The sequence below is a fragment of the Fringilla coelebs genome (genome assembly GCF_963513975.1).
Source record: "Fringilla coelebs genome assembly, chromosome: 6".
NCBI classification, from domain to species: domain Eukaryota; kingdom Metazoa; phylum Chordata; class Aves; order Passeriformes; family Fringillidae; genus Fringilla; species Fringilla coelebs.
Window position 1 is genome coordinate 1,512,927 of NC_140034.1, and position 21,216 is coordinate 1,534,142.

General features: G+C 52.8%; 1 protein-coding gene across 2 annotated transcripts in view; it reads right to left on the reverse strand.

Moving 5' to 3' along the window:
• Nucleotides 1-19,266, reverse strand: part of MDGA2 (MAM domain containing glycosylphosphatidylinositol anchor 2) — a gene marked incomplete at both ends in the record, with an annotated part of 211,291 nt that extends 192,025 nt beyond the window's left edge. For both annotated transcript variants that reach the window (XM_084207384.1, XM_084207383.1), the window contains one exon: nucleotides 19,194-19,266. In XM_084207384.1, coding sequence (XP_084063510.1) covers nucleotides 19,194-19,266 — 73 coding nt within the window. The remainder of the gene's footprint in view (nucleotides 1-19,193) is intronic.
• Nucleotides 19,267-21,216: the final 1,950 nt, after the last annotated feature.

Below are 21,216 nucleotides of genomic sequence, written 5' to 3' on the forward strand. Positions count from 1 at the left end.
CCCATTCCAGCCCTTTTCCATGGCAGGGACACCTCCTACTGTCCCAGGGTGTCCCAGTGTCCATGGCAGGGACACCTCCCACTGCCCCAGGGTGTCCCAGTGTCCAGCCTGGCCTTGGGCACTGCCAGGGATCCAGGGGCAGCCACAGCTGCTCTGGCAATCCCAGCCCAGCCAGGAATTCCCAGTTCCCAATATCCCACCCATCCCTGCCCTCTGGCACTGGCAGCCATTCCCTGGCTCCTGTCCCTCTGTCCTTGTCCCCAGACCCTCTCCAGCTCTCCTGGAGCCCCTCCAGGCCCTGCCAGGGGCTCTGAGCTCTGCCTGGAGCCTTCTCCTCTCCAGGGAACATTCCCAGCTCTCCCAGCTTGCCTCCATGTGAGAAACCTCTTCAAATCCTGAAGTTTATTCCATTTTTCCATGATATCCAGGTGTTAGGGAACACTGCACCAACTCAGGATCAAAGCTGACTTCATTGACATTGCCAGGATTATTTGCTCACTCACACCAGGTCACCTCCAAGGGCACAAATCCTTGGAATCAGGATTGATTATCACTCCACCAAATTAAATCCACAACAAAAATAAAAACCTGGATCATGAACTCCAATTGCTGCTGGAATAAATCAATCTGGGCTCCATTCCCAGCTGCTTTAGCCAAGAAAAATTGGGATTTCAGATGGAACAGCCCCACACACTCTGAGCACACCCTCATCCCACCAGCACCCAGAGCTAAAAACTCCAATCCCAGTTTGAATTCCCAAAATTCCTTCACCATCTCCCCATGACTTGGTTGCCTGGAACATTCCAACAATCCAAATTTACACATTTAAAACTCCCAGGTCTCTCATCCCTCTGCCAAGGAGAAGCAATTTGGCTGCTAGGGAACTCGGAGCTCCAGCAAAATTTTGGGAATTCAGCACCAAATGGGCCACTCTGGAATTTGGGCATGGGAACTCAGAGCTGCAGCAAAGAAATTTGGCAATTCAGCACCGAATGGGCCAGTCTGGAATTTGGGCCAAATGACTCCAAGTGGCCCCAGTGCATTTTGGTGGGAACAGCTCATGGATCATCCGGGCTGCAGGGAAATCCGGGAATGCAGCCGGCACTTAAGGAGCAATTAAATTTTCAGCGGTTAATGAAGCATTTCTGCAGCATCAGCACCCCTGGCCCTGCTGGTGGCAATCAGGAGAGGGAAAAGTGGCTCTGAGTGGGGTCTCCAGGGGAAAATTCCATTAAAACTGTGGATCAGAGCCATTCCACCCTGGATTTGGAGGGATGAGAAGAGGTTGGGCGCTCGCTTGGGGTCAAATCTCATTTTCTCAGCTCTCTCTCCTGGAGCATCTCAGGGCTTGGATTGGATTTTGTGTTTGGAAATGAACAACATGGGGAATTTGTGGGGGGAGGTTCTGTTGGCACCTCCTGGTTTTCCTGCTTGGATGCTCCAGAAAAAAGGTTGGATGGACAAACCCAGGCAAAACAGCTCCTAAGAAAGTTCTTGGGAGAAAGCGTGGCTGGGGCTGAGGGAGAAATCCCAAATTTGATGGGAAAAGTGAAATTAAATGTTCATGTGAACAGAAATCCTGGAGAATTCATGGATTTAGGGTAATTGGATATTTACAGGAGACATTCCCTGCACCCCTCCCTGGGCAGTTCCCACCTTTCCAGGAAAAAGTTTCTCTGTAAATTCCTACAAATCTCCCCTTCCTCTCCCACACCCCCAATCCCAGATCCACATAAAAGGAATTAAACAATTGCAGTTCTGCAGGAAGAGGACTTCCAGCTCTTCCTGCTGCCACTGGATGGCCCAGAAATAATTTCATTTAATCTCTTTTTGACCCAGTTCTGGGCAAACACTGATTTATTTTTTTATTGTTGTTCACTCGCCAAAATGAGAGGGGGAAAAAAATGATTGAAGCCAAGATGAAGCAAAGTGATTTTGTTTTCACTGCTGGGTTTCAGATTTTGTTGAAATATCAACATTTGGGGGGTTTCTATTCAACCCAAAATATTTATCTTGTTCTTTGCTTTGATCACTTCATTAAATGTGCAAAGCCCCAAATGAAAATATCAAAATGACAACAATATTTTAATAGGGGAAACCTCACAGCTCTCCAAGCATTTCCCCCTTAACTCACATGTGGTTTTAGCCAAGAGCACTTTCCACAGGAATGAATTATTCAGGATAAATTAAATAAAACAAAACAAAACCAGAGCTGAACTCAGCCCTCATGGCCAGATCCAAAGGAGGGGGAAAAAAGTTGGATAGATTGGATAGACCTCCTCCAGTTTATTTTGGTCTGACACGCCTGGATATGGGAATGATGTATTTTTGAAGGATAAACTCTATTACATATATATTTTTTACTATTTATAAAAAATAAATAAGGATTTTTGGTGGATATAAAGGATTTTTTTAAGCTGCTGGAATGACTCCAGAGCTGCTCCAAGAAGTGGGAATGTTCACCTGGAGAAGAGGAAAATCCAGAGGAAAACGCAGGCAGAGCTCAGAGCCCCTGGCAGGGCCTGGAGGGGCTCCAGGAGAGCTGGAGAGGGACTGGGGACAAGGACAGAGGGACAGGAGCCAGGGAATGGCTCCCAGTGCCAGAGGGCAGGGATGGGTGGGAGATTGGGAACTGGGAATTCCTGGCTGGGCTGGGATTGCCAGAGCAGCTGTGGCTGCCCCTGGATCCCTGGCAGTGCCCAAGGCCAGGCTGGACACTGGGACACCCTGGGACAGTGGGAGGTGTCCCTGCCATGGACACTGGGACACCCTGGGACAGTGGGAGGTGTCCCTGCCATGGACACTGGGACACCCTGGGACAGTGGGAGGTGTCCCTGCCATGGACACTGGCACACCCTGGGACAGTGGGAGGTGTCCCTGCCATGGACACTGGGACACCCTGGGACAGTGGGAGGTGTCCCTGCCCATCCAGGATGGGATTTAAGGTCCCTTCCATCTCCTAAAGAGAATCATCCCCCCCTCAGGATTATCCAAATATCTCTGGTTATTCCATGTGCTGGGAGAGAAGGAACTGCCCCACTCGAATTTGTGGGAATGAGTGGAAACCAGGGAAGGCAGGATGCTGGAAAATGGCATCAGAGCTCCTGCTGGGCTGGGATTTTTGGGAGAGGAGCTTTGGAAGAGGTGCTGGGTGGGAAAGAACTTCTGGCAGTGGTTGCTTAATGTCTGTTGGGAAGGATGAAAGTTTGACAAGAAAGTCTCACAGATGTGTGTGCCTGGCAGAAAGATTTTTGAATGTGGAGTCTGAAAGAAGGAATAGAGATGGAAGCAAGTTTTGATAGAGAAAACCCCAAAAAAAAAAAAACCCAAAGGGAATTATTTCCTGACATGTCCCAGACCTATTTCATTTTTCAGGGATCAGGGAAGAGATCCCAAGAAATCCACAGGCCCACAGCCCTAGCAGCTTTTGTTTAAGATTGATTTTTTTTTTTTTTTTTTTTTTTTTTTTTTTTTTGTCTTTTATCCTTTTAGAGTCCCTGGAATTCCTCCAGGATTAAATGTGAATGCCCCTGGGATATTTTCCTTATCCCTGCCCCGTTTTTGGACACTTGTTCATTTTCTAAAGCCCCAAACTCTTCCAGTCACACCCAAAACCCCACAGAGGTGCCCAGAGGAGAGAAAACTCAGGAAGGTTTTTCCACAGAAGGCAAAAGATTCTGTCAAATTCCAACATCATGGAAAAAAAACAGGTTTTTCCCTGGAAAAGAAATGTTGGAAGTGTTGGAACAACCTGGGATGTGGAAGGGTCACTGGGCAGAGCAGGGATGAGCCTCGAGCTCCCCCTCCAATCCAAACCACTCCAGAACTCTGGGATTCTAAAAAAATTCCATTTTTCCATAAGAGAAATAGGGAATATCCTCAGCACCAACCACCCAGACTGTCCCAAATTCCCACCTCTCCCTCTGCTCAAGTTTGGGAGGATTTATTTGGATTTCTTGGATGCACTGAGGACAACCCCAAGGAAAATTTAGGCAACACCATACTTTGATTCCCACTTTATTTCTCCATAATCCTCATTTTCCCCTCCCCATTTAAAAAGGCACCAAGCAGACAAACCTTGCCATGTTTTCTTTAAATTCCAAATTTCTCTGCATTTTTCCTTGAAATCAAAGTGGGAATTTTTTCCCAGCATCTCCTGGAAACACCCCTGGAGTTGGGCAGCTCAGAGCTGATGAAATTCCCACTCAAAAAGAGCTCCTGGGGTCAGATCCCCTGAATTTCCCATGAAATCCAAATCATCCTTTAATGCTTCTTACAGTAATTAATAATCTCTTACAGTAATTAATAATCTCACTCCTTTTGTTGGGATTTTTTTTCCCACCCTTAAACTCAATCCAAGCATGGCAGCTTCCTCAGGACATGCTAATTATGGTGATGATTATTATTTCCATGGCCAGAAATCCTTGGAATCTGTGCCAGGAGCTGAGATCCCACTGGGCCAGGTGATGCACAAACCCACCCTAAAGGCTTTGGAGGCCAAGGAAATCCAGATCCAAGGGGGGAAAAAAAGGAAAACAGCTTTAATTTTCACTCCCTGCCAAAGGTGTTTATTCCTTGGAATTCTTCATTTCTCCCATTCCCTTCCCAAGAGAAATATTCCCAGAAATATTCCCATCACATCCTCCTGGTAAATTCAGGAATCATCTTTCTCTTCCCACAATTTGAGGGGTTTAATGTTCCAGGAATCCTGAGTTTCCCTGGCTGTGAACACCCAAGATCAGGCACCTCTGGAGCATCCAGAAAATCCAGGTCCATGTATAAAAATCCTTGATTGCAGCTGATCTATGGAAACCCCAGGGCTGTGCAGTTTGTCAGGGATTTTAGGAACATTTGGATGTGGAATGACCTCACAACAAGGAGTTAATGAAAGAAGGAATTTTCTGAAGAGGGAAAATGCAATTCCCACTCTCAGGGAAGGGCTGGAAACTCCAAATCTTCCTGGAGAGAAATCCCTGAAGGGATTGTGATCCCACCCAGGATTTTGCTCCCACTTGGAATCATTGAGGTGGGAAAAGCCCTCCATGACCAAGTCCAACCATTCCCAGCACTGCCAATGCCACATCCACATGGATTTTAAAAAATCCCTCCTGGAATGGGGATTCCAACCCTCCCTGGGCAGTTCCAGTGCCTGAGCCCCCTTTCCATGGGGAAATTCCTGCTGTGCCCACCCTGAGGCTGTTCCCTCTGCTCCTGTCCCTGTTCCCTGGGATCAGAGCCCAAATCCCAGCTGGATACAAACTTCCAGAGCCTGATCCCAAATGAACTCCAAATGGAAACTTTTTAACACCAGAATCTGATTGGGATTGGATCCTTTGGGAACATTGGAGGTGTTTTACAAAGCTTGGGAGCAGCAACCAAACTTCCTGCAGGAAAATCCACAAGATCCCATTCCAGCCCCAGCATCCCCACTGTCCCAGGGTGTCCCAGTGTCCATGGCAGGGACACCTCCCACTGTCCCAGGGTGTCCCAGTGTCCATGGCAGGGACACCTCCCACTGTCCCAGGGTGTCCCAGTGTCCATGGCAGGGACACCTCCCACTGTCCCAGGGTGTCCCAGTGTCCAGCCTGGCCTTGGGCACTGCCAGGGATCCAGGGGCAGCCACAGCTGCTCTGGCAATTCCAGCCCAGCCAGGAATTCCCAGTTCCCACTCTCCCATCCATCCCTGCCCTCTGGCACTGGGAGCCATTCCCTGGCTCCTGTCCCTCCATCCCTTGTCCCCAGTCCCTCTCTGCAGAATCATTCCCATTCCCAGCTGCACAAATCTCCATCTCCCAGCTCCTCTTCCCACTCCAGCTGAAATGAATCCCAAAGTCCTCTCAAACTTTCCCCCATTTTGCCAATCCAAACCACCTCCTCACTCCCACTTTCCTCAAAGGATCCTGGTAACATTTCCCAAAATAATAAAAGATCAACACCAGGACCTGGAGCAGAGGAAATTCCCAACCATTCCCAATCCATCAGCACAGCTCAGGGATCCCCAAATCACCCTCAAGCCTCCCAATGTGAGTCCAGTGAGGACTTTCCAGGCTGAGAAAAGATCCAAATTCCATTGGAATTCCTTTGGATCAGCACTTTGAGGACATCCAATAAGCCCAGAAAGGCTCAGCCCATTCCAACCCAGAGCACCTCCCACTGTCCCAGCTCCAATCCCATCCAGCCTGGCCTTGGGCACTGCCAGGGATCCAGGGGCACCCACAGCTGCTCTGGCAATTCCAGGAATTCCTTCCCAATCTCCCATCCAGGGAAAACATTCCCAGTGTCCTGGCCTGCTCCAGACCTGGATTCTCCCACATCCCTGATTTTTCCTGACCAAATCTCCAACTGCAGAGTCTGGACAAGGAAAAGGTCACTGGTTATCCAAGGTTCACCGGTTTATCCCATCCTGTCCCAGTTGTCCCATCCACAAATCCCCAAACAGCTCAGGCAGAGCACATGGAACCTCCATTTCTCCCAAAATTCATCTGGAAAATCCCAGCCAGCAGTGCAGAATCCCACAGCTTTCCCAGCAAACACAAAAAAAAGGAAGGATCCCATTCATCCCTTAAACAGCCTCATTTAAGGCTGGCCTTCATTCCTACAATTTTGGGATTGCCAGGAGTCGGATTTGATCCCTGTGGGCTCTTTACACCTTGGGATATTCCGTGAATGGTTTGTGCCAGAAGAAAATGGGAGTGAAATGAGGAAAATGAGGAATTAAGAAGTTTTTTTCCAGATTTATGGGGTGGGATTCACCCTGGGTTGGTATCACATAATTCCTACAATTTCCCACAAACCCTAAAAAACATTCAGGAGCTGCCTTCCCTCAGCACATCTAGGAAAGAACTCCTGGGGGAGTTGGGAAAACCCAGAGGAGAAATCCCATTGGATTTCCCCAGGTGGGAGTTTGGTTCCAGGGTATTGACACTGCACTTCTAAAAAAAAACCAGAATTTTGAGGGACTTTTTTTTTGGTTTTTTTTGGAGCACAGAGTAGCTGTGGGCAAAAAATGTTCTTTTTCTTGGGATTGGGATCCCAGCAGGAAAATTCCGGGGGTTTTGGTGCCTGAGGTAAAGCTAAGCTTTGCTATGAGGCAAAAAGAGTTTAATTAAACTAACGAGATCCAATTAGTGCTCGTGGAGCTTGGAGCAAGCTGGGACAGGGAGAAGCTTCCCTGGTTGTGGGAATGGGATGGGAATTAAGGTCCTTGCCAGCCCAAACCCTTCCAGGGGGGATTTTCCCCTCATATTTTATTTTTTAAAGGCTTTGCTGAGCAGGGATTGCTGGGATCTGCTGGTGTGGGGAATTCTGCCCTTGGAAAAGAGCTGGCACTGCCTGGATGTTCCCAGGAATCCACAGATACCAACCCAGGGCCAATCCCACCCCTTAAATCTGGGAAAAAACTTCTTAATTCATCATTTCAGTCCCATTTCCTGCTGGCACAAACCATTCATGGAATATCCCAGGGTGCAAAGAACCCACAAGGATCAAATCTGACTCCTGGCAATCCCAAAAATTCCAGCTCCATCAGCACCCACAGCCAGGTGCAACTAATTAACTAATGATCAATTAATTCATGTCCCAATACAACAAGTTTATTTGTAATAAAGCCCAGCTGGGAGCAGGAACCTCAGGTCAAAAATCCCACAAGGATCAAATCCAACTCCTGGCCCTGCACAGGAAAATCCCAACAAATCCAGTTCCATCAGGCAGGTGGCATTAATTAGCTGATAATTAATTAATTGCTGTCCCAGTACAAGGGCTGATGAAGCCCAGGAATTTGGTAAAAAAAATCCCACAAGGATTCAATCCAACCCTTAGCTCTCTTCAGGAGAATTCCAAAAATTCCAGCTCCATCAGCACCCACAGCCCCATGACATTAATTAACTGATAATCAATTAATTGGTGTCCCAAACCAACAAATTTAGGTTTGACAGAGCCCAGCTGGGATCAGGAACAGATCCCACAAAAACCAAATCCAGCACCTGGCTTAGCTCAGGAAAATCCCAGGAATTCCATCTCCATCAGCACCCACAGCCAGGTGCAACTAATTAACTAATGATCAATTAATTGGCATCCTAATACAACACATTTAGGTTTGATAGAGCCCAGCTGGGATCAGGAACCTCTGGTCAAAAATCCCACAAGGATCAAATCCAGCTCCTGGCCCTGTTCAGGAAAATCCCAAATTTTCCAACTCCATCAGCACCCACAGCCAGGTGCAACTAATTAACTAATGATCAATTAATTAGTGTCCAAATAAAACAAGTTTATTTGTAATAGAGCCCAGCTGGAATCAGGAACCTCAGGTCAAAAATCCCACAAGGATCAAATCCAACTCCTGGCCCTGCACAGGAAAATCCCAATAAATCCAGCTCCATCAGCCAGGTGGCATTAATTAGCTAATAATTAATTAATTGCTGTCCCAGTACAAGGGCTGATGGAGCCCAGGAATTAGGTAAAAAAAAAAAATCCCACAAGGATTCAATCCAACCCTTAGCTCTGCTCAGGAGAATTCCAAAAATTCCAGCTCCATCAGCACCCACAGCACCGTGACATTAATTAACTGATAATCAATTAATTGGTGTCCCAAACCAACAAATTTAGGTTTGACAGAGCCCAGCTGGGATCAGGAACAGATCCCACAGAAACCAAATCCAGCACCTGGCTTAGCTCAGGAAAATCCCAGGAATTCCATCTCCATCAGCACCCACAGCCAGGTGCAACTAATTAACTAATGATCAATTAATTGGCATCCTAATAACACATTTAGGTTTGATAGAGCCCAGCTGGGATCAGGAACCTCTGGTCAAAGATCCCACAAGGATCAAATCCAGCCTCTGGCCCAGCTCAGAAAAATCCCAAATTTTCCAACTCCATCAGCACCCACAGCCACATGCAATTAATTAACTAATGATCAATTAATTGGTGCCCCAATACAAGGGCTGATAGAGCCCAGCTGGGATCAGGAACCTCTGGTCAAAAATCCCACAAGGATCAAATCCAGCTCCTGGCCCTGCTCAGCAAAATCCTGACTCCCAATTCCAGCTCCATCAGCCAGGTGACATTAATTAGCTGATAATCAATTAATAGGTGTCCAAAATACAGCAAATTCAATTTTAATAGAGCCCAGCTGAGATCAGGAACAAGGCCAAGGAGCAAACCCAGCCTTGCTCATCCCCAATAAATCATTCCAAAGACCTCCAGCTCCCTTCCTGCCCATGGCACACCCACAGCCTGGTTTAAAAAAAAAGCAGGAATTCCTGGAAAAGCCAGGATTTCTCCATTGGATTGGGGAGCAGCTCCTTCCTCACCCACCCAAGACGTGGCTCCATCCTTCCCTCTCCTCCCACCCAACTTTTGTTCCAGCAAGAAAAGGGATGGATTCCAAAGGCTGACGGATTCCATGAATTCCTGATTTTGGAATAACTGGAAAACACCTCAGTGTTGTGACAGTTTTGAAAGTTCTCTTCTGTTTTATAACACAGAACTCGTGCAGCAAAATAAAAACACCAAATTCCCAAAGCAGAAGAATTCCCAGCACGTTCCCATTTTTCCAGGTGATTTTTTGGGATAACTCTTGGAAATCACAATTGATCCCAAATTCCACAGTTGTGCCCATTAGGTTCAACATCAGAAATCCTAAATCAGCCTCATCCCAGAGATGCCAAATTCCTTCAAACTTCCTTTTTCTCCCTGGAATTCCATCAATCCATGTGGGATAACCCAGAGGCAGCCCTGGGAGCAGAACCCCACTCCAGCCCCACAAAAGCTGCTCCAAGACCTTTATCCCAAAAAAAAACCCAAAATTTGAGCACAACAAGGAAATCCCCTCCCTATCCCTCTTTTCATTTACTTGGAATTGCATTTATTTTTCCAGGAAAACAGATTTTTCCAAAGCTCTCCAACCACCTGTGATAACTCTTAGAAATCACAATTCACCCCAAACCCCACAGTTTGGCCCATTAGGTTCAACCTCATCCCAGAGACCCAAATTCCTTAAAACCTCTTTTTTCCTCCCACATTCCCTGGAATTCACTTGATCCACACAGGATACCCTGGAAAAGCAGCTCCAGAGGCAGCCCTGGGAGCAGAACCCCCCTCCAGCCCCACAAAAGATGCTCCAGGACTTTTACCCCCAAAAAACCCAAAAAAAAGGAGCACAATGAGGAAATCCCCTCCCTATCCCTGTTTTAATTCACCTGGAACTCAGTTTCTCTTTCTAGGGCAACACTGGATTTTCCAAAACTCTCTGACCATCCCTGGGATAACTCTTGGAAATCACAATTCACCCCAAACCCTTCAGCTCTCCCCTTAAATTCAACCTCAGAAATCCTGAATCAGCCTCATCCCAGAGACTCCAAATTCCTTCAAATTTCCTTTTTCTGCCTGGAATTCCATCAATCCACGTGGGATAACCCAGAGGCAGCCCTGGGAGCAAAACCCTCCTCCAGGACCTTCACTCAAATCCCACAGAAAAACCCTGGAGCACCACAAAGAAATTCCCTCCCTAATTTATGTGGGATTTCACATCCAGGAAAATCCTGGATTTCCCACCCACCTTTCCCTCCCCTCTCAGGCAAATAAAGGATTTTAATAAAATCAAATAATAAAAATCAAACTTACATTGGGAAGGGACAGGATAACAGGAGCAGCCAGTTCATTCCTGGGTGGTTTTTGGGAATTAAACCAGTTTTAAATAATGGTCAGGATTAGCTCCAGGTGGGAGGAGTTTGAAAAGAAAAAATGGAATGGGAGCAGCTCTGGTTGGTTAATGAGGGGCTCCAGCTGCACCAAATTGGGATAATTCCCATTTTTCTGCACCTCATCCTACAGCAGGGACAGCTCAGAAAAAAAGGGAATTCCATTGAGCCTGAGGAGAAGAAATTCCAGCTTAAAACCTCTCCCAAAACTCCTGTGGCAGCATTCCTGTGTGGATTTGAGCCTTGCAGAGTAACACTTCCCTCATCTCTGCTAAAAATCAGGGAAATGGGAAGGGGATCCAAGATCCAGGGAGCAGAGTTTCCATTTCTAGGGAAAACAGCCTCCAATCCCAGGGTGATCCCAATTCCTGAAGCTCCCTTTAATTCCCAGCTCATATTCCAGAGGTGCCAACTCTCCCAGATCTCAGCTCAGGGGGGAGCTGGGAGCTGCTGATGGAATATCTGGGATGGGATCCAGACAAGTGGATGGGATGCAGTGGGAATATGGGAAGGAACAACCCCCACCTCATCCTTTTTCCCCCTGCTCCTCACTCCCATTTTCCCTTTCCCAGCACAAAAATCTAAGGATGGCACAGCTGGGATGCCAAAATCCCTTTTTTTTTTTGTTGGTTTTTTTTTAATCCTAGGGAAATCCAGGAATTTTTCATGTATTTACCTCCATTTTTATCAAGGATTGTCATCAAGAGTGCAAATAATTTTCTTGGAAAAGGGGTGATATTTATGGGATAAAGGGCTGGAAAGGCAGGAGAGGCTGGATAAAAAGGTGTTGTTAAACATTCCATGATTTGGGAATTTCATCCATTCCTCAGATTGGGTCATCCTTCCCAAAAGGCTGGGTTGGAATACAAACCATCCCAACTCCCTGCAAGCACATTCCAGCTCCCATCACTCCCCAGCTGAAAATCCTTGGGAAAATCCTTCACAAGGATCTTCCTGATGCCAGAAATTCCAAAAAAAAAAAACCCACACGCTCCCAGGAGGGGGAGATCCCTCTGGAAGCACCTGATTATCCCAGGATCATCCAGAGCCACCCCAACAATCCCACCCTGCCCCTCCCTGGGAATATTTTCCAAAGATTTTCCAAATATTTTCCAAATATTCCTGGAATTCTGTGAGCCTCTGGAATGTGGCATTCCCTTTATTCAGAGCCCAGCACCCTCTGGGGGAAGAACCTTTCCCTGAGACCCTACAAAAAATTCCTGTGAGGAATTTTCAAGTGGTCCTTCAATATTCCATGGAAGGAGGAATCTCATGGACAACCTGATCCAACAGCTTGGGAAAAATTCCTCATCCCAGAAGAGCCCAGAAATTCAAAATCTGTCTGGGAAGAGCCAAGTGAGTGCCCTCCATTCCCAGCTATTTTGGGAGAGGAGGTTATTTCTGGAAAAGGCAGGAAATAATTCCTCTGGATCCAGACAGGGCTCAGAACTGGGCAGAGGGGCTATAAAAAGATCCAGGAGCTGATGGGGTGGGATTTGTCAGGAATTGAGGGAAGGGTGATGGAGCAGCAGCATCCCAAATATCCAGTGTGTGATGGATCCCAAAATCTCCTTTCTCAAAAAAAAAAAAAAAAAAAAAAATTCCTTCCCAGCTATAAAAAATAGGGGAAATAAACACTTTTGTCCCTGAGCCCATCCAGGTTAGGGAGAGTGGGATTATCCCATCCCAAAGGGATTTTCCCACAGGAAAAAAGGGATTTAATGCAGGAGACCCCATTCCCTACAAGAATACTCCTGGATATAACCCATATATGGACTCCATAATCCTACATAATCCTATATAATCCATACTATATAATCCATATATGGACTGACAGGGATCAGTCAGCCCTTCACTGGTGGGAATCCCAAATAATTTTGAGGAATGTGGAAGGCAGAACTGAACTTTAATTCTTTCTGTTTCATCCCAAATATCCAGTATGAGGCTGGGCTCCTAAAATACCTTTCCTTAAAAAAAAAAAAAAAATTCCTTCTCAGCTATAAAAAAATATGGGAAATAAACAATTTTCTCCCTGAGCCCATCCAGGTTAGGGAGAGTGCTTCCCAAATCCCAAAGGGATTTTCCCACTGGAAGAAGGGGATTTAATGTGGGAGAACCCATTCCCTGCAGGAATACTCATGGATATAATCCAGACATGGGCAATATAACCCTATATAATCCATATATGGACACTATAACCCTATATAATACAGATAGGGACAATATAACCCTATATAATCCAGATATGGACAATATAACCCTATATCATCCATATATGGACAATATAACCCTATATAATCCAGATATGGACAATATAATCCTATATAACCCATATATGGACAATATAACCCTATATAATCCAGATATGGACAATGTAACCCTATATAATCCAGATATGGACAATATAACCCTATATCATCCATATATGGACAATATAACCCTATATCATCCAGATATGGACAATATAACCCTATATCATCCATATATGACAATATAACCCTATATAATCCAGATATGGACAATGTAACCCTATATAATCCAGATATGGACAATGTAATCCTATATAATCCAGATATGGACAATATAACCCTATATAATCTATATATGGACAATATAACCCTATTTAACCCATATATGGACAATATAACCCTATATAATCCAGATATGGACAATATAACCCTATAAACTCCAGATATGGACAATATAACCCTATATAATCCATATATGGACAATATAACCCTATATAATCCATATATGGACTGACAGGGATCAATCCGCCCTTCACAGCCAAAATCCCAAATAATTCTGAGCAATGTGGAAGGCAGAACTGAACTTTAATCGTTTCCATTTCCTTCAAATTCCTCACACAGCTCAGAATTTACCTGGGTGTTGCTCTTCTGAGCCCCAGGGATTTTCACTTTCGGGGGTTTAAGAGTTTTCCGTGCCAGATTCCCTCCAAATTCCCCTCCCGTGGAATCAAAGGCAACGTTTTGACCCCGCAGCTCGTGGGAGGCAGAGCTGGGATGCAGCTCCCGGCATTCCAGGGGGATCCTTGGAGCTCTCCACACATCCCAGGATCACCAAACCTCAGGGAAGTTTAGGCTCAGCTCAAATCCCACCAAACTCGAAACCTCAACATTTGCACCCTGAACCCCAAATCACCACCTGGGCCACAACCAACACCTGAACCCACAGAACTCCCCCTCCAGGAATTCCAGAATTCCCAGTTCCTTACCCTGACCACAACCCCATCCATGGGAACAGATCCCAATCCCTTGGCTATCCATGGATTCTTCCCCTCTTCGGGAGCTGAAGCTCATCCCAGAAATTCCGAGGAGGAGAAGGAGAAGGAGAAGAGGAGGAAGGAGAAGGAGAAGGAGAAGGAGAAGGAGAAGGAGAAGGAGAAGGAGAAGGAGAAGGAGAAGGAGAAGGAGAAGGAGAAGGAGAAGGAGAAGGAGAAGGAGAAGGAGAAGGAGAAGGAGAAGGAGAAGGAGAAGGAGAAGGAGAAGGAGAAGAGGAGGGAGGAGAAGAAGGAGAAGAAGGAGAAGGAGAAGAGGAGAAGGAGAAGAGGAGGAAGGAGAAGAGGAGAAGGAGAAGAGGAGGAAGGAGAAGAGGAGGAAGGAGAAGAGGAGGAAGGAGAAGAGGAGGAAGGAGAAGGAGGAGAAGGAGAAGAGGAGAAGGAGAAGAAGGAGAAGGAGAAGAGGAGGAAAGAGAAGAGGAGGAAGGAGAAGAGGAGAAGGAGAAGAGGAGGAAGGAGAAGAGGAGGAAGGAGAAGGAGGAGAAGGAGAAGAGGAGGAAGGAGAAGAGGAGGAGAAGAGGAGGAAGGAGAAGAAGGAGAAGGAGAAGAGGAGAAGGAGAAGAAGGAGAGGAGAAGGAGAAGAAGGAGAGGAGGAAGGAGAAGGAGAAGAGGAGGAAGGAGGAGAAAAAGAAGAGGAGAAGGAGAAGAAGAGGAAGGAGAAGGAGAAGAGGAGGAAGGAGAAGAGGAGAAGGAGAAGAGGAGGAAGGAGAAGGAGAAGGATCCTAGTCCAGGGCTCAGGGAAGAGTTAAACTTCCCAAGGATCCGCAGGGATGCCGGAGCAGGCGCGGGAGGAGCGCAGCTGCCCCTGCGGCAGCGCATAATCCCTGCCCTGTTCCCAGGAACGCTTCCCTGGCACAAAGTCGGGAATTGTGCGGGGTTAAAGCACCCCGGACAAGGCCGGCATTCACCCAGCGAGGCCGGCAGCACCATGGAAATATCCCCCGTGGAAATATCCCCCCTGGAAGTAAAATCCATGGAAATATCCTCCAGCTGGGACCGCTGATCCAGAGGTTTCCCTCCCCTCTGATCCAGAGGTTTCCCAACAAGGAGCCGGCACTTCTAATGAGCCAAACGCTCTCCCCTCCCAGTGATTTTGTTTTCCCATCCCTCCCCTCATCCTTCCAATCCACTCGCTGGATCCGTAAAAATGTTGGGAAAGGCCGGGTCAGAGGCCACTCCCAGCTCCAAAGGCAGCGCTCCTTAATCCCTCCGGGATCGGAGCGCCGGGAATTATCCCGGTGCCACAGAGAGGCGGCCACAGGGGTGGGAGATCTTTCCCTGATCTTTCCCAGATTTTTTCCCAAATTTTTCTCAGATTTTTCCCAGATCTTTCCTGACATTTTCTGCCCCTGCTCCAACCTCCCCCGGGCTCCAATCAGTTCCAGCAGCCCCCAGTCCAGCTGGATCCCGGGAAAAAGGAGCAGATCCCAGCTTTGGGATGCCCAATTCCAATTTTCTTTGGAAAACCTGCAGCTGCAATGAGGGCTGAGGCCGTTGGGTGACATTTGGTGCTTGGATCAACCAGGACAATTTCCCTGGAATTTAACACCTTAAATGCCTTCAATTCCAGGCATTTTGAACCTCGTTGTTCCCATGCTTCTCCCAAAATTTTGCACGCCCAGATTTGGTGCAGAGCCTCGGGGAGGCTCTGGTATTCCTGAGAATGGCCAACACTCATTCCATGAGTGATTCCAGGAGGAATTCCGAGCCATCTTGAGGTTTTCCAGGGCTGCAGGTGGGATGCTGAGCCCTGTTCCCTGCAGGAGCTGGGTTCAAGCAGAGCAGGGGTGCCACAGAGGGGTCCCCGTCCCCCTCACACCCTTCCTGTGTCACACCTGCTGTTCCCAGGCACAGAAAACATCCTGGGGGGCTGCCAAGCTTAATTCCAGCTGAAATCATGGGAAAATTCCTAAAATCTGGGCGAGGAGTGGATAAACCCCAGCCCAGTGAGCCAGGATCTCAGAGGGGGCTGCACCCCCGAGTGACCCCCATGGGATCAGCAGGATCCCACCCAGGGGACCCCACAGCTGCTCCCAGATTCCTGTCACCTCTTGGAATCAACTTCCCTGCTCAGGAAGTGTTGGCTTTGCCCCTGGAGCCAGCACTGCCAGGATTGTCCCCCCAGCAGAGCCTCACTCCAGCCAGGTCCCTCCCATTCCCAGGATTTTTCCAGCCCCCACCCCAGAGATGTTGGAAGAGCTCAGGCTCCCCAGGCTCCTATCCAGGAATTCTCTGGGCTCTCCCTCACTCCACAGGGCACAAAATGGGACCCCAAGTCCCTGGTGAGCCCCCCAGCCAAGGCAGCTTGGGAGCAAACCCAAAAATCCCTTCTCCAGTCTCCCAAAATTCCCATTTTTTGCTGAGCAGCCTCTGAGCTGTTAAAACTCTCCATGCCCACCTCTTCCCTGAGCCGTTTTTTCCCTCTGGAAATTGGAAGTTGGGTGAAAGGAGAACCACCATGTCCTGAATCCCTACATTTTCTGCTTTATTAACAGTGCAAGTCATGCATCACTGAGAGGGGAGGAAACGTGCACAGATCTTGAGTTGTTCTCGATCTTTAGCCAGGAAATCAGGGAGAGCTGAGGAATTGCACGAATTCCCGAGGATTTCAGCAGCTCTGCTCTCCCCCCATCCCCTGAGGATGCAGAACGTGGGTTGGGCCTGCCCTGCTCCCAGTTCTCCCAGTTCTCCCAGTTCAGTGCTGGTTTCCCTTTAGGATCCCAGTTTTCCATCCCAGCTGTAGCATTCCACCAGAGCAGAGGGAAGCTGCGGAGGTGCTGCCCAGCCAGCCAGCACGGCTCGTTAATCTGGAGTTTCAACGAACTCACAATCCACAAACTGAGGATTTATTTTGCATTTCAAGGCGGCGGAGCTGCTCTCCGGGTGGGCACGGGCGGTGCCGTGCCAGGCTCTGTGCCAGCACCTTCCCGCACCTCCGGAGCCACGGGAGCATCCAGGGCTGGAAAAGAGCCTGGGAGAGCCGTGCCAAGGACAGGTGGGATGAGCCAGGGAGGAGCTGGGAGCAGCAGCCGGAGCCTGAGGGATGGGTCTGAGCCACCTGCAGGGCTGGGAATATCAACAGGGAGCAGGGATGGATTCCAGGCTGCTCCTTCCCCTCGCCACCTTCCTCACGGAGAGGCTCTGGAGCTGTGCCCGCTCCCAGAGGAGCACAGAAACCAGGAACAAGTGTTAAACATGGCAAGACACCTCCCCGGCAGCACCACGCTCGCAAGCAGAGCTGCCAGGCTCTGGAAATCTTCAAAAAAAAGGCCAAAAAACTTGTTAAAATCCCACAAAGCGATTTTCCCAAAGCAGCGAGATCCAAGCAGGTTCCCTCTCGCAGGCTGGGGCTCACTTTGGATAACCTGCAGGTTCCAGCCTTCCCATTCTCCTTTCCCAAAATGGCCCTGCTGCTGCACCGGGGGCTGCAGGCACACCCCGGGCTTGGAATTTCTTTTTATTTTTGTCCACATTCTCCAGCCGACCTTCAGCAGTCGATGAAGGCACCCAAAATTCCCGGGGCACCGCTCTCGAGCACAAAGCACGGCTGAGCTCACAGCGCTCAGAGCCCCGCTCTCAGCTCTCAGCCTAAATCAGGAGGAGAAAGCAGCAGCACCAAACTCTTAGTCCAAACCCCCGAGCCCGGAGCTGAGTCTGCATCTCCTCCCTCCAGCCCCCACCTCGCTCTTCCTGAACAAGCCCTCTCCTATTCACGGCAGCGCTGCTCTTCCCGAGCATCCAACAATATGTGCCTGTGTGCCGGGGGAGGCAGGGAGCCGCTGCCGGTGCCAGCCCCGCACCAGCCGTGCCTCCTCCGCCAGCCCAGCCCCTCTGACATCCGCGGTCACGTCCAAATTTTGCAAAATTAAGGCAGGAAAAAAAAAAAAAAGGCGGGGGGGGGGGGGTGAGTCTCTAAGTGAGGCTCGCTTGGCGGTGGGAAGCGAATATGGAAGTGTGGGAGCGGACGGGCTCGGAGGAGGCAATGTCACACCAAGCATTTACTGGGAGATTCATGAATCTCCTTCCTCAGCCCCGGGTACCGGAGCTGCCGGCGGCACCGCACCGCCGCCGAACCCCGCCGCGCCGCTTACATAACCCCCCGCCCGGCCGGGCAGCACCGGGAACGGGGCAGCACCGGGAACGGGGCAGCACCGGGAGTGGGGTAGCACCGGGAATGGGGCAGCACCGGGAACGGGGCAGCACCGGGAACGGGGCATCACCACAACCGGGGCATCGCCACAACCGGGGCATCGCCGGGAACGGGGCATCGCTACAGCCGGGGCATCACCGGGGATGGGGCATCACCACAGCCGGGCTATCGCCAAAACCGGGGCATCACCGGGGATGGGGCACTGCCACAACGGGGACATCTCCAGAACCGGGGCATCATTAGGGCTGAGACATCACCGGAACCGGGGCATCGCTGGCACCGGAGCATTGCCACGGCCCGGACATCACCGGGACCCGCCACACCGCGGCCAGGGCATCGACAGAACGGGAGCATCACCGGCACCAAGGCAGCACCGCGGCCGAGGCAGCGCCGGCACCGGGGCACGGGGCAGCATCCCGGCCGCGCAGCCCCGCGCTCCGGCGGAGCGTCCGGTTCTCCCCGCCGCTCGGCTCCGGGCAGCGCCGAACCGGGGCCGCCTCGAGGGCGCGGGGGCGAGGGGGAAGCAACAAGAGCGCGGCCCCAGCGCGGAGGGGGAGCGGAGCGGGCGATGCCGCCGGTGATGTGCAAGTCACGGGCGGGGGGCAGCGGGGCCGGGGGAGCGGAGCCGCCCGTCCGCGGGGTCCGCGCGCCCCCGGCGGAGCCCCGGGAAGTTTGCGGCGCCTTCGCCCCCGCCCCTGGCTCCGCGGCCGCGGGCGGCAGCGCCGCCGGTAACAAGTGCGGCGGCCGCGGGCGCTCCGCGGGCGCGGAGGAGCCCCGCGGAGGCGGCGCCCAGCGGCGGCCAGCGCGGCCCGGGACCGGCTGCGGGCTCCCCCGCGCCCCCTAATCGCCCCGCCGCCCCCCGGCCCGGTTTTCGCCGCGAAATGTCAGCGTCTCATGGCAACGGCGCTGCCTCCGCTCTGCCTCCGCCGGCTCCCGCGGCGCGCAGCGGGGCCACGCCGCTCGCCCCCACCCCCCATCCCCCCCCCCCCCCGCCCTTCCGCCCCGGCGACAGTCGCGACAAGGTCACGCGGCGCCCCGGACTCACCGTACACCCCTTGGCCGGAGCTGCCCTCCAGCAGAACCGTCAGCAGCCCCAGCAGCCCGATCGCTACATCCATCTTCACGTGAGCATCCACATATCCAGCCCGGCGGGGCGGGGGGGGGCAGCGCAGCGCCCGCCGGAGCCCCGCGCTCCGCTGCGGCCGAGCCGCGCACGCCCGCGCAGGCAGGGCGGCGGGGGCAGGCGGCGGGCACCGCGCCGGTCCTCCTCCTCCTCCTCCTTCCTCCTCCGCCTCCGCCTCCTCCTCCTCCCGCTGCGCAGCGGGCGGCGCGGGGCGAGCCCCGCTCAGAGCGAGCCCCCGGCAGCGGCAGCCCCCGCACCCCCTCCGGGCCGCGGCGCCCTCAGAGCTCCGGCCGCCGCCGCCGCCGCCTCCCGGGGCCGCCGAGCGCCGCGCGGGGCCGCCGCAGCCGCCTGCGCCCCGCGGCCATCAGAGGCCACCGCGGCGCCGCGGCCCCCGCATGGTGCGCGGGGCTCCCCGCGGAGGGAGCGGAGCGGAGCGGAGCGCGGGGGGCGGCGGGGGCGGCGCGGGCGGGGGCGGGCGCGGGGCCGCGGGGAGGCTCCGGCTCCGGCTGCGGCGCTCCGGGAGCGGCCCCCTCCTCTCAGCGCGGCTGCGGGGCGGCGGCCGGGCCCATGGCGGGGGCGGCGCGGGGCTCCCGCGGCCGCGCTGCGTGCGGGTGCGCTGCCGTGCGAGCGCGGGGGAGCGGGCGCGAGTGGCGGCGGCGGGGCCGTCACGTTGTGCTATACGTGCGGGGCCGGCAGCCGCAGCCCGGCGACGTCAAAGCTGCGTGGCTGCTGCCGCTGCTGCTGCTGAGCGCCTTCCTCCGCCTCCTCCTCCTCCTCCTCCGCCGCCGCCGCCGCCCCCCGTGGCCCCGCGGCTTCGCCGCCGCCGCCGGGCGCGCACGGCCGCGGGCGCTGCCCAGGCTGGATGCGCGGTGTGACCGCGCCGCTCCGGGATGCGCGGAGCGCTGGGACCCGCATGGAGCCGGTGCGTGGGGTCTGGCCGGCTCTCCGCCGGGGTGCGCGGAGCGCTGTGAGCCGGGATGCGCGGCGCGGCTCTCACGGAGCAGGGATGCGCGGTGCGGTCCCGCTGTCTCCCGGGATGCGCGGGCCGATCCCGCTCTGTCCCGTGTCCCGCTCTCTCCCGGGATGCCCAGGCCGGTCCCGCTCTGTCCAGGGTCCTGCTCTCTCCCGGGTCCCGCTCTGTTCCGGGATGCGCGGGCCGATCCCGCTCTGTGCCGGTCCCGCTCTGTCCCGGTCTCGCTCTGGGCCGGTCCCGCTCTGTCCAGGGTCCTGCTCTCTCCTGCGTCCCGCTCTGTCCCGGGATGCCCATGCCGGTCCCGCTCTGTGCCGGTCCCGCTCTGTCCCGGGATGCCCAGGCCGATCCCGCTCTGTCCCGGGATGCTCAGCCCGATTCCGTCCTGTGCCGGTCCCGCTCTGTCCCGGGATGCCCAGGCCGGTCCCGCTCTGTGCCGGTCCCGCTCTGTCCCGGGATGCCCAGGCCGGTCCCGCTCTGTGCCGGTCCCGCTCTGTCCCGGGATGCCCAGGCTGGTCCCGCTCTGTGCCGGTCCCGCTCTGTGCCGGTCCCGCTCTGTCCCGGGATGCCCAGGCCGGTCCCGCTCTGTGCCGGTCCCGCTCTGTGCCGGTCCCGCTCTGTGCCGGGATGCCCAGGCCGGTCCCGCTCTGTGCCGGTCCCGCTCTGTCCCGGGATGCGCGGTGCCACGCGGTGCGGTGCGGACGGTGAGGGGCGCCCCGAGCCCGCGCTGCGCTCCCGGCCCGAAGGGTCCGTCCCGGGCTGCGCTTCCCGGCTCTGAGCCCGCTGTCCCCCGGTGTCCCCCCGTGCCGCCCCGCTCCCTCTCTGCCCGGCTCTGGGGCACCCCCGGGCTCAGACCCCGCTGCTTCCCCAGCCCCCGTGAGTAAAACCCCTGTGCGTGCTCCAGGTTGTGTCCCAGGGCACGGGGCTGAGGCCTGTCACCACCCTGGAGTGACGGAGGGGACAGGGAGGTGACAA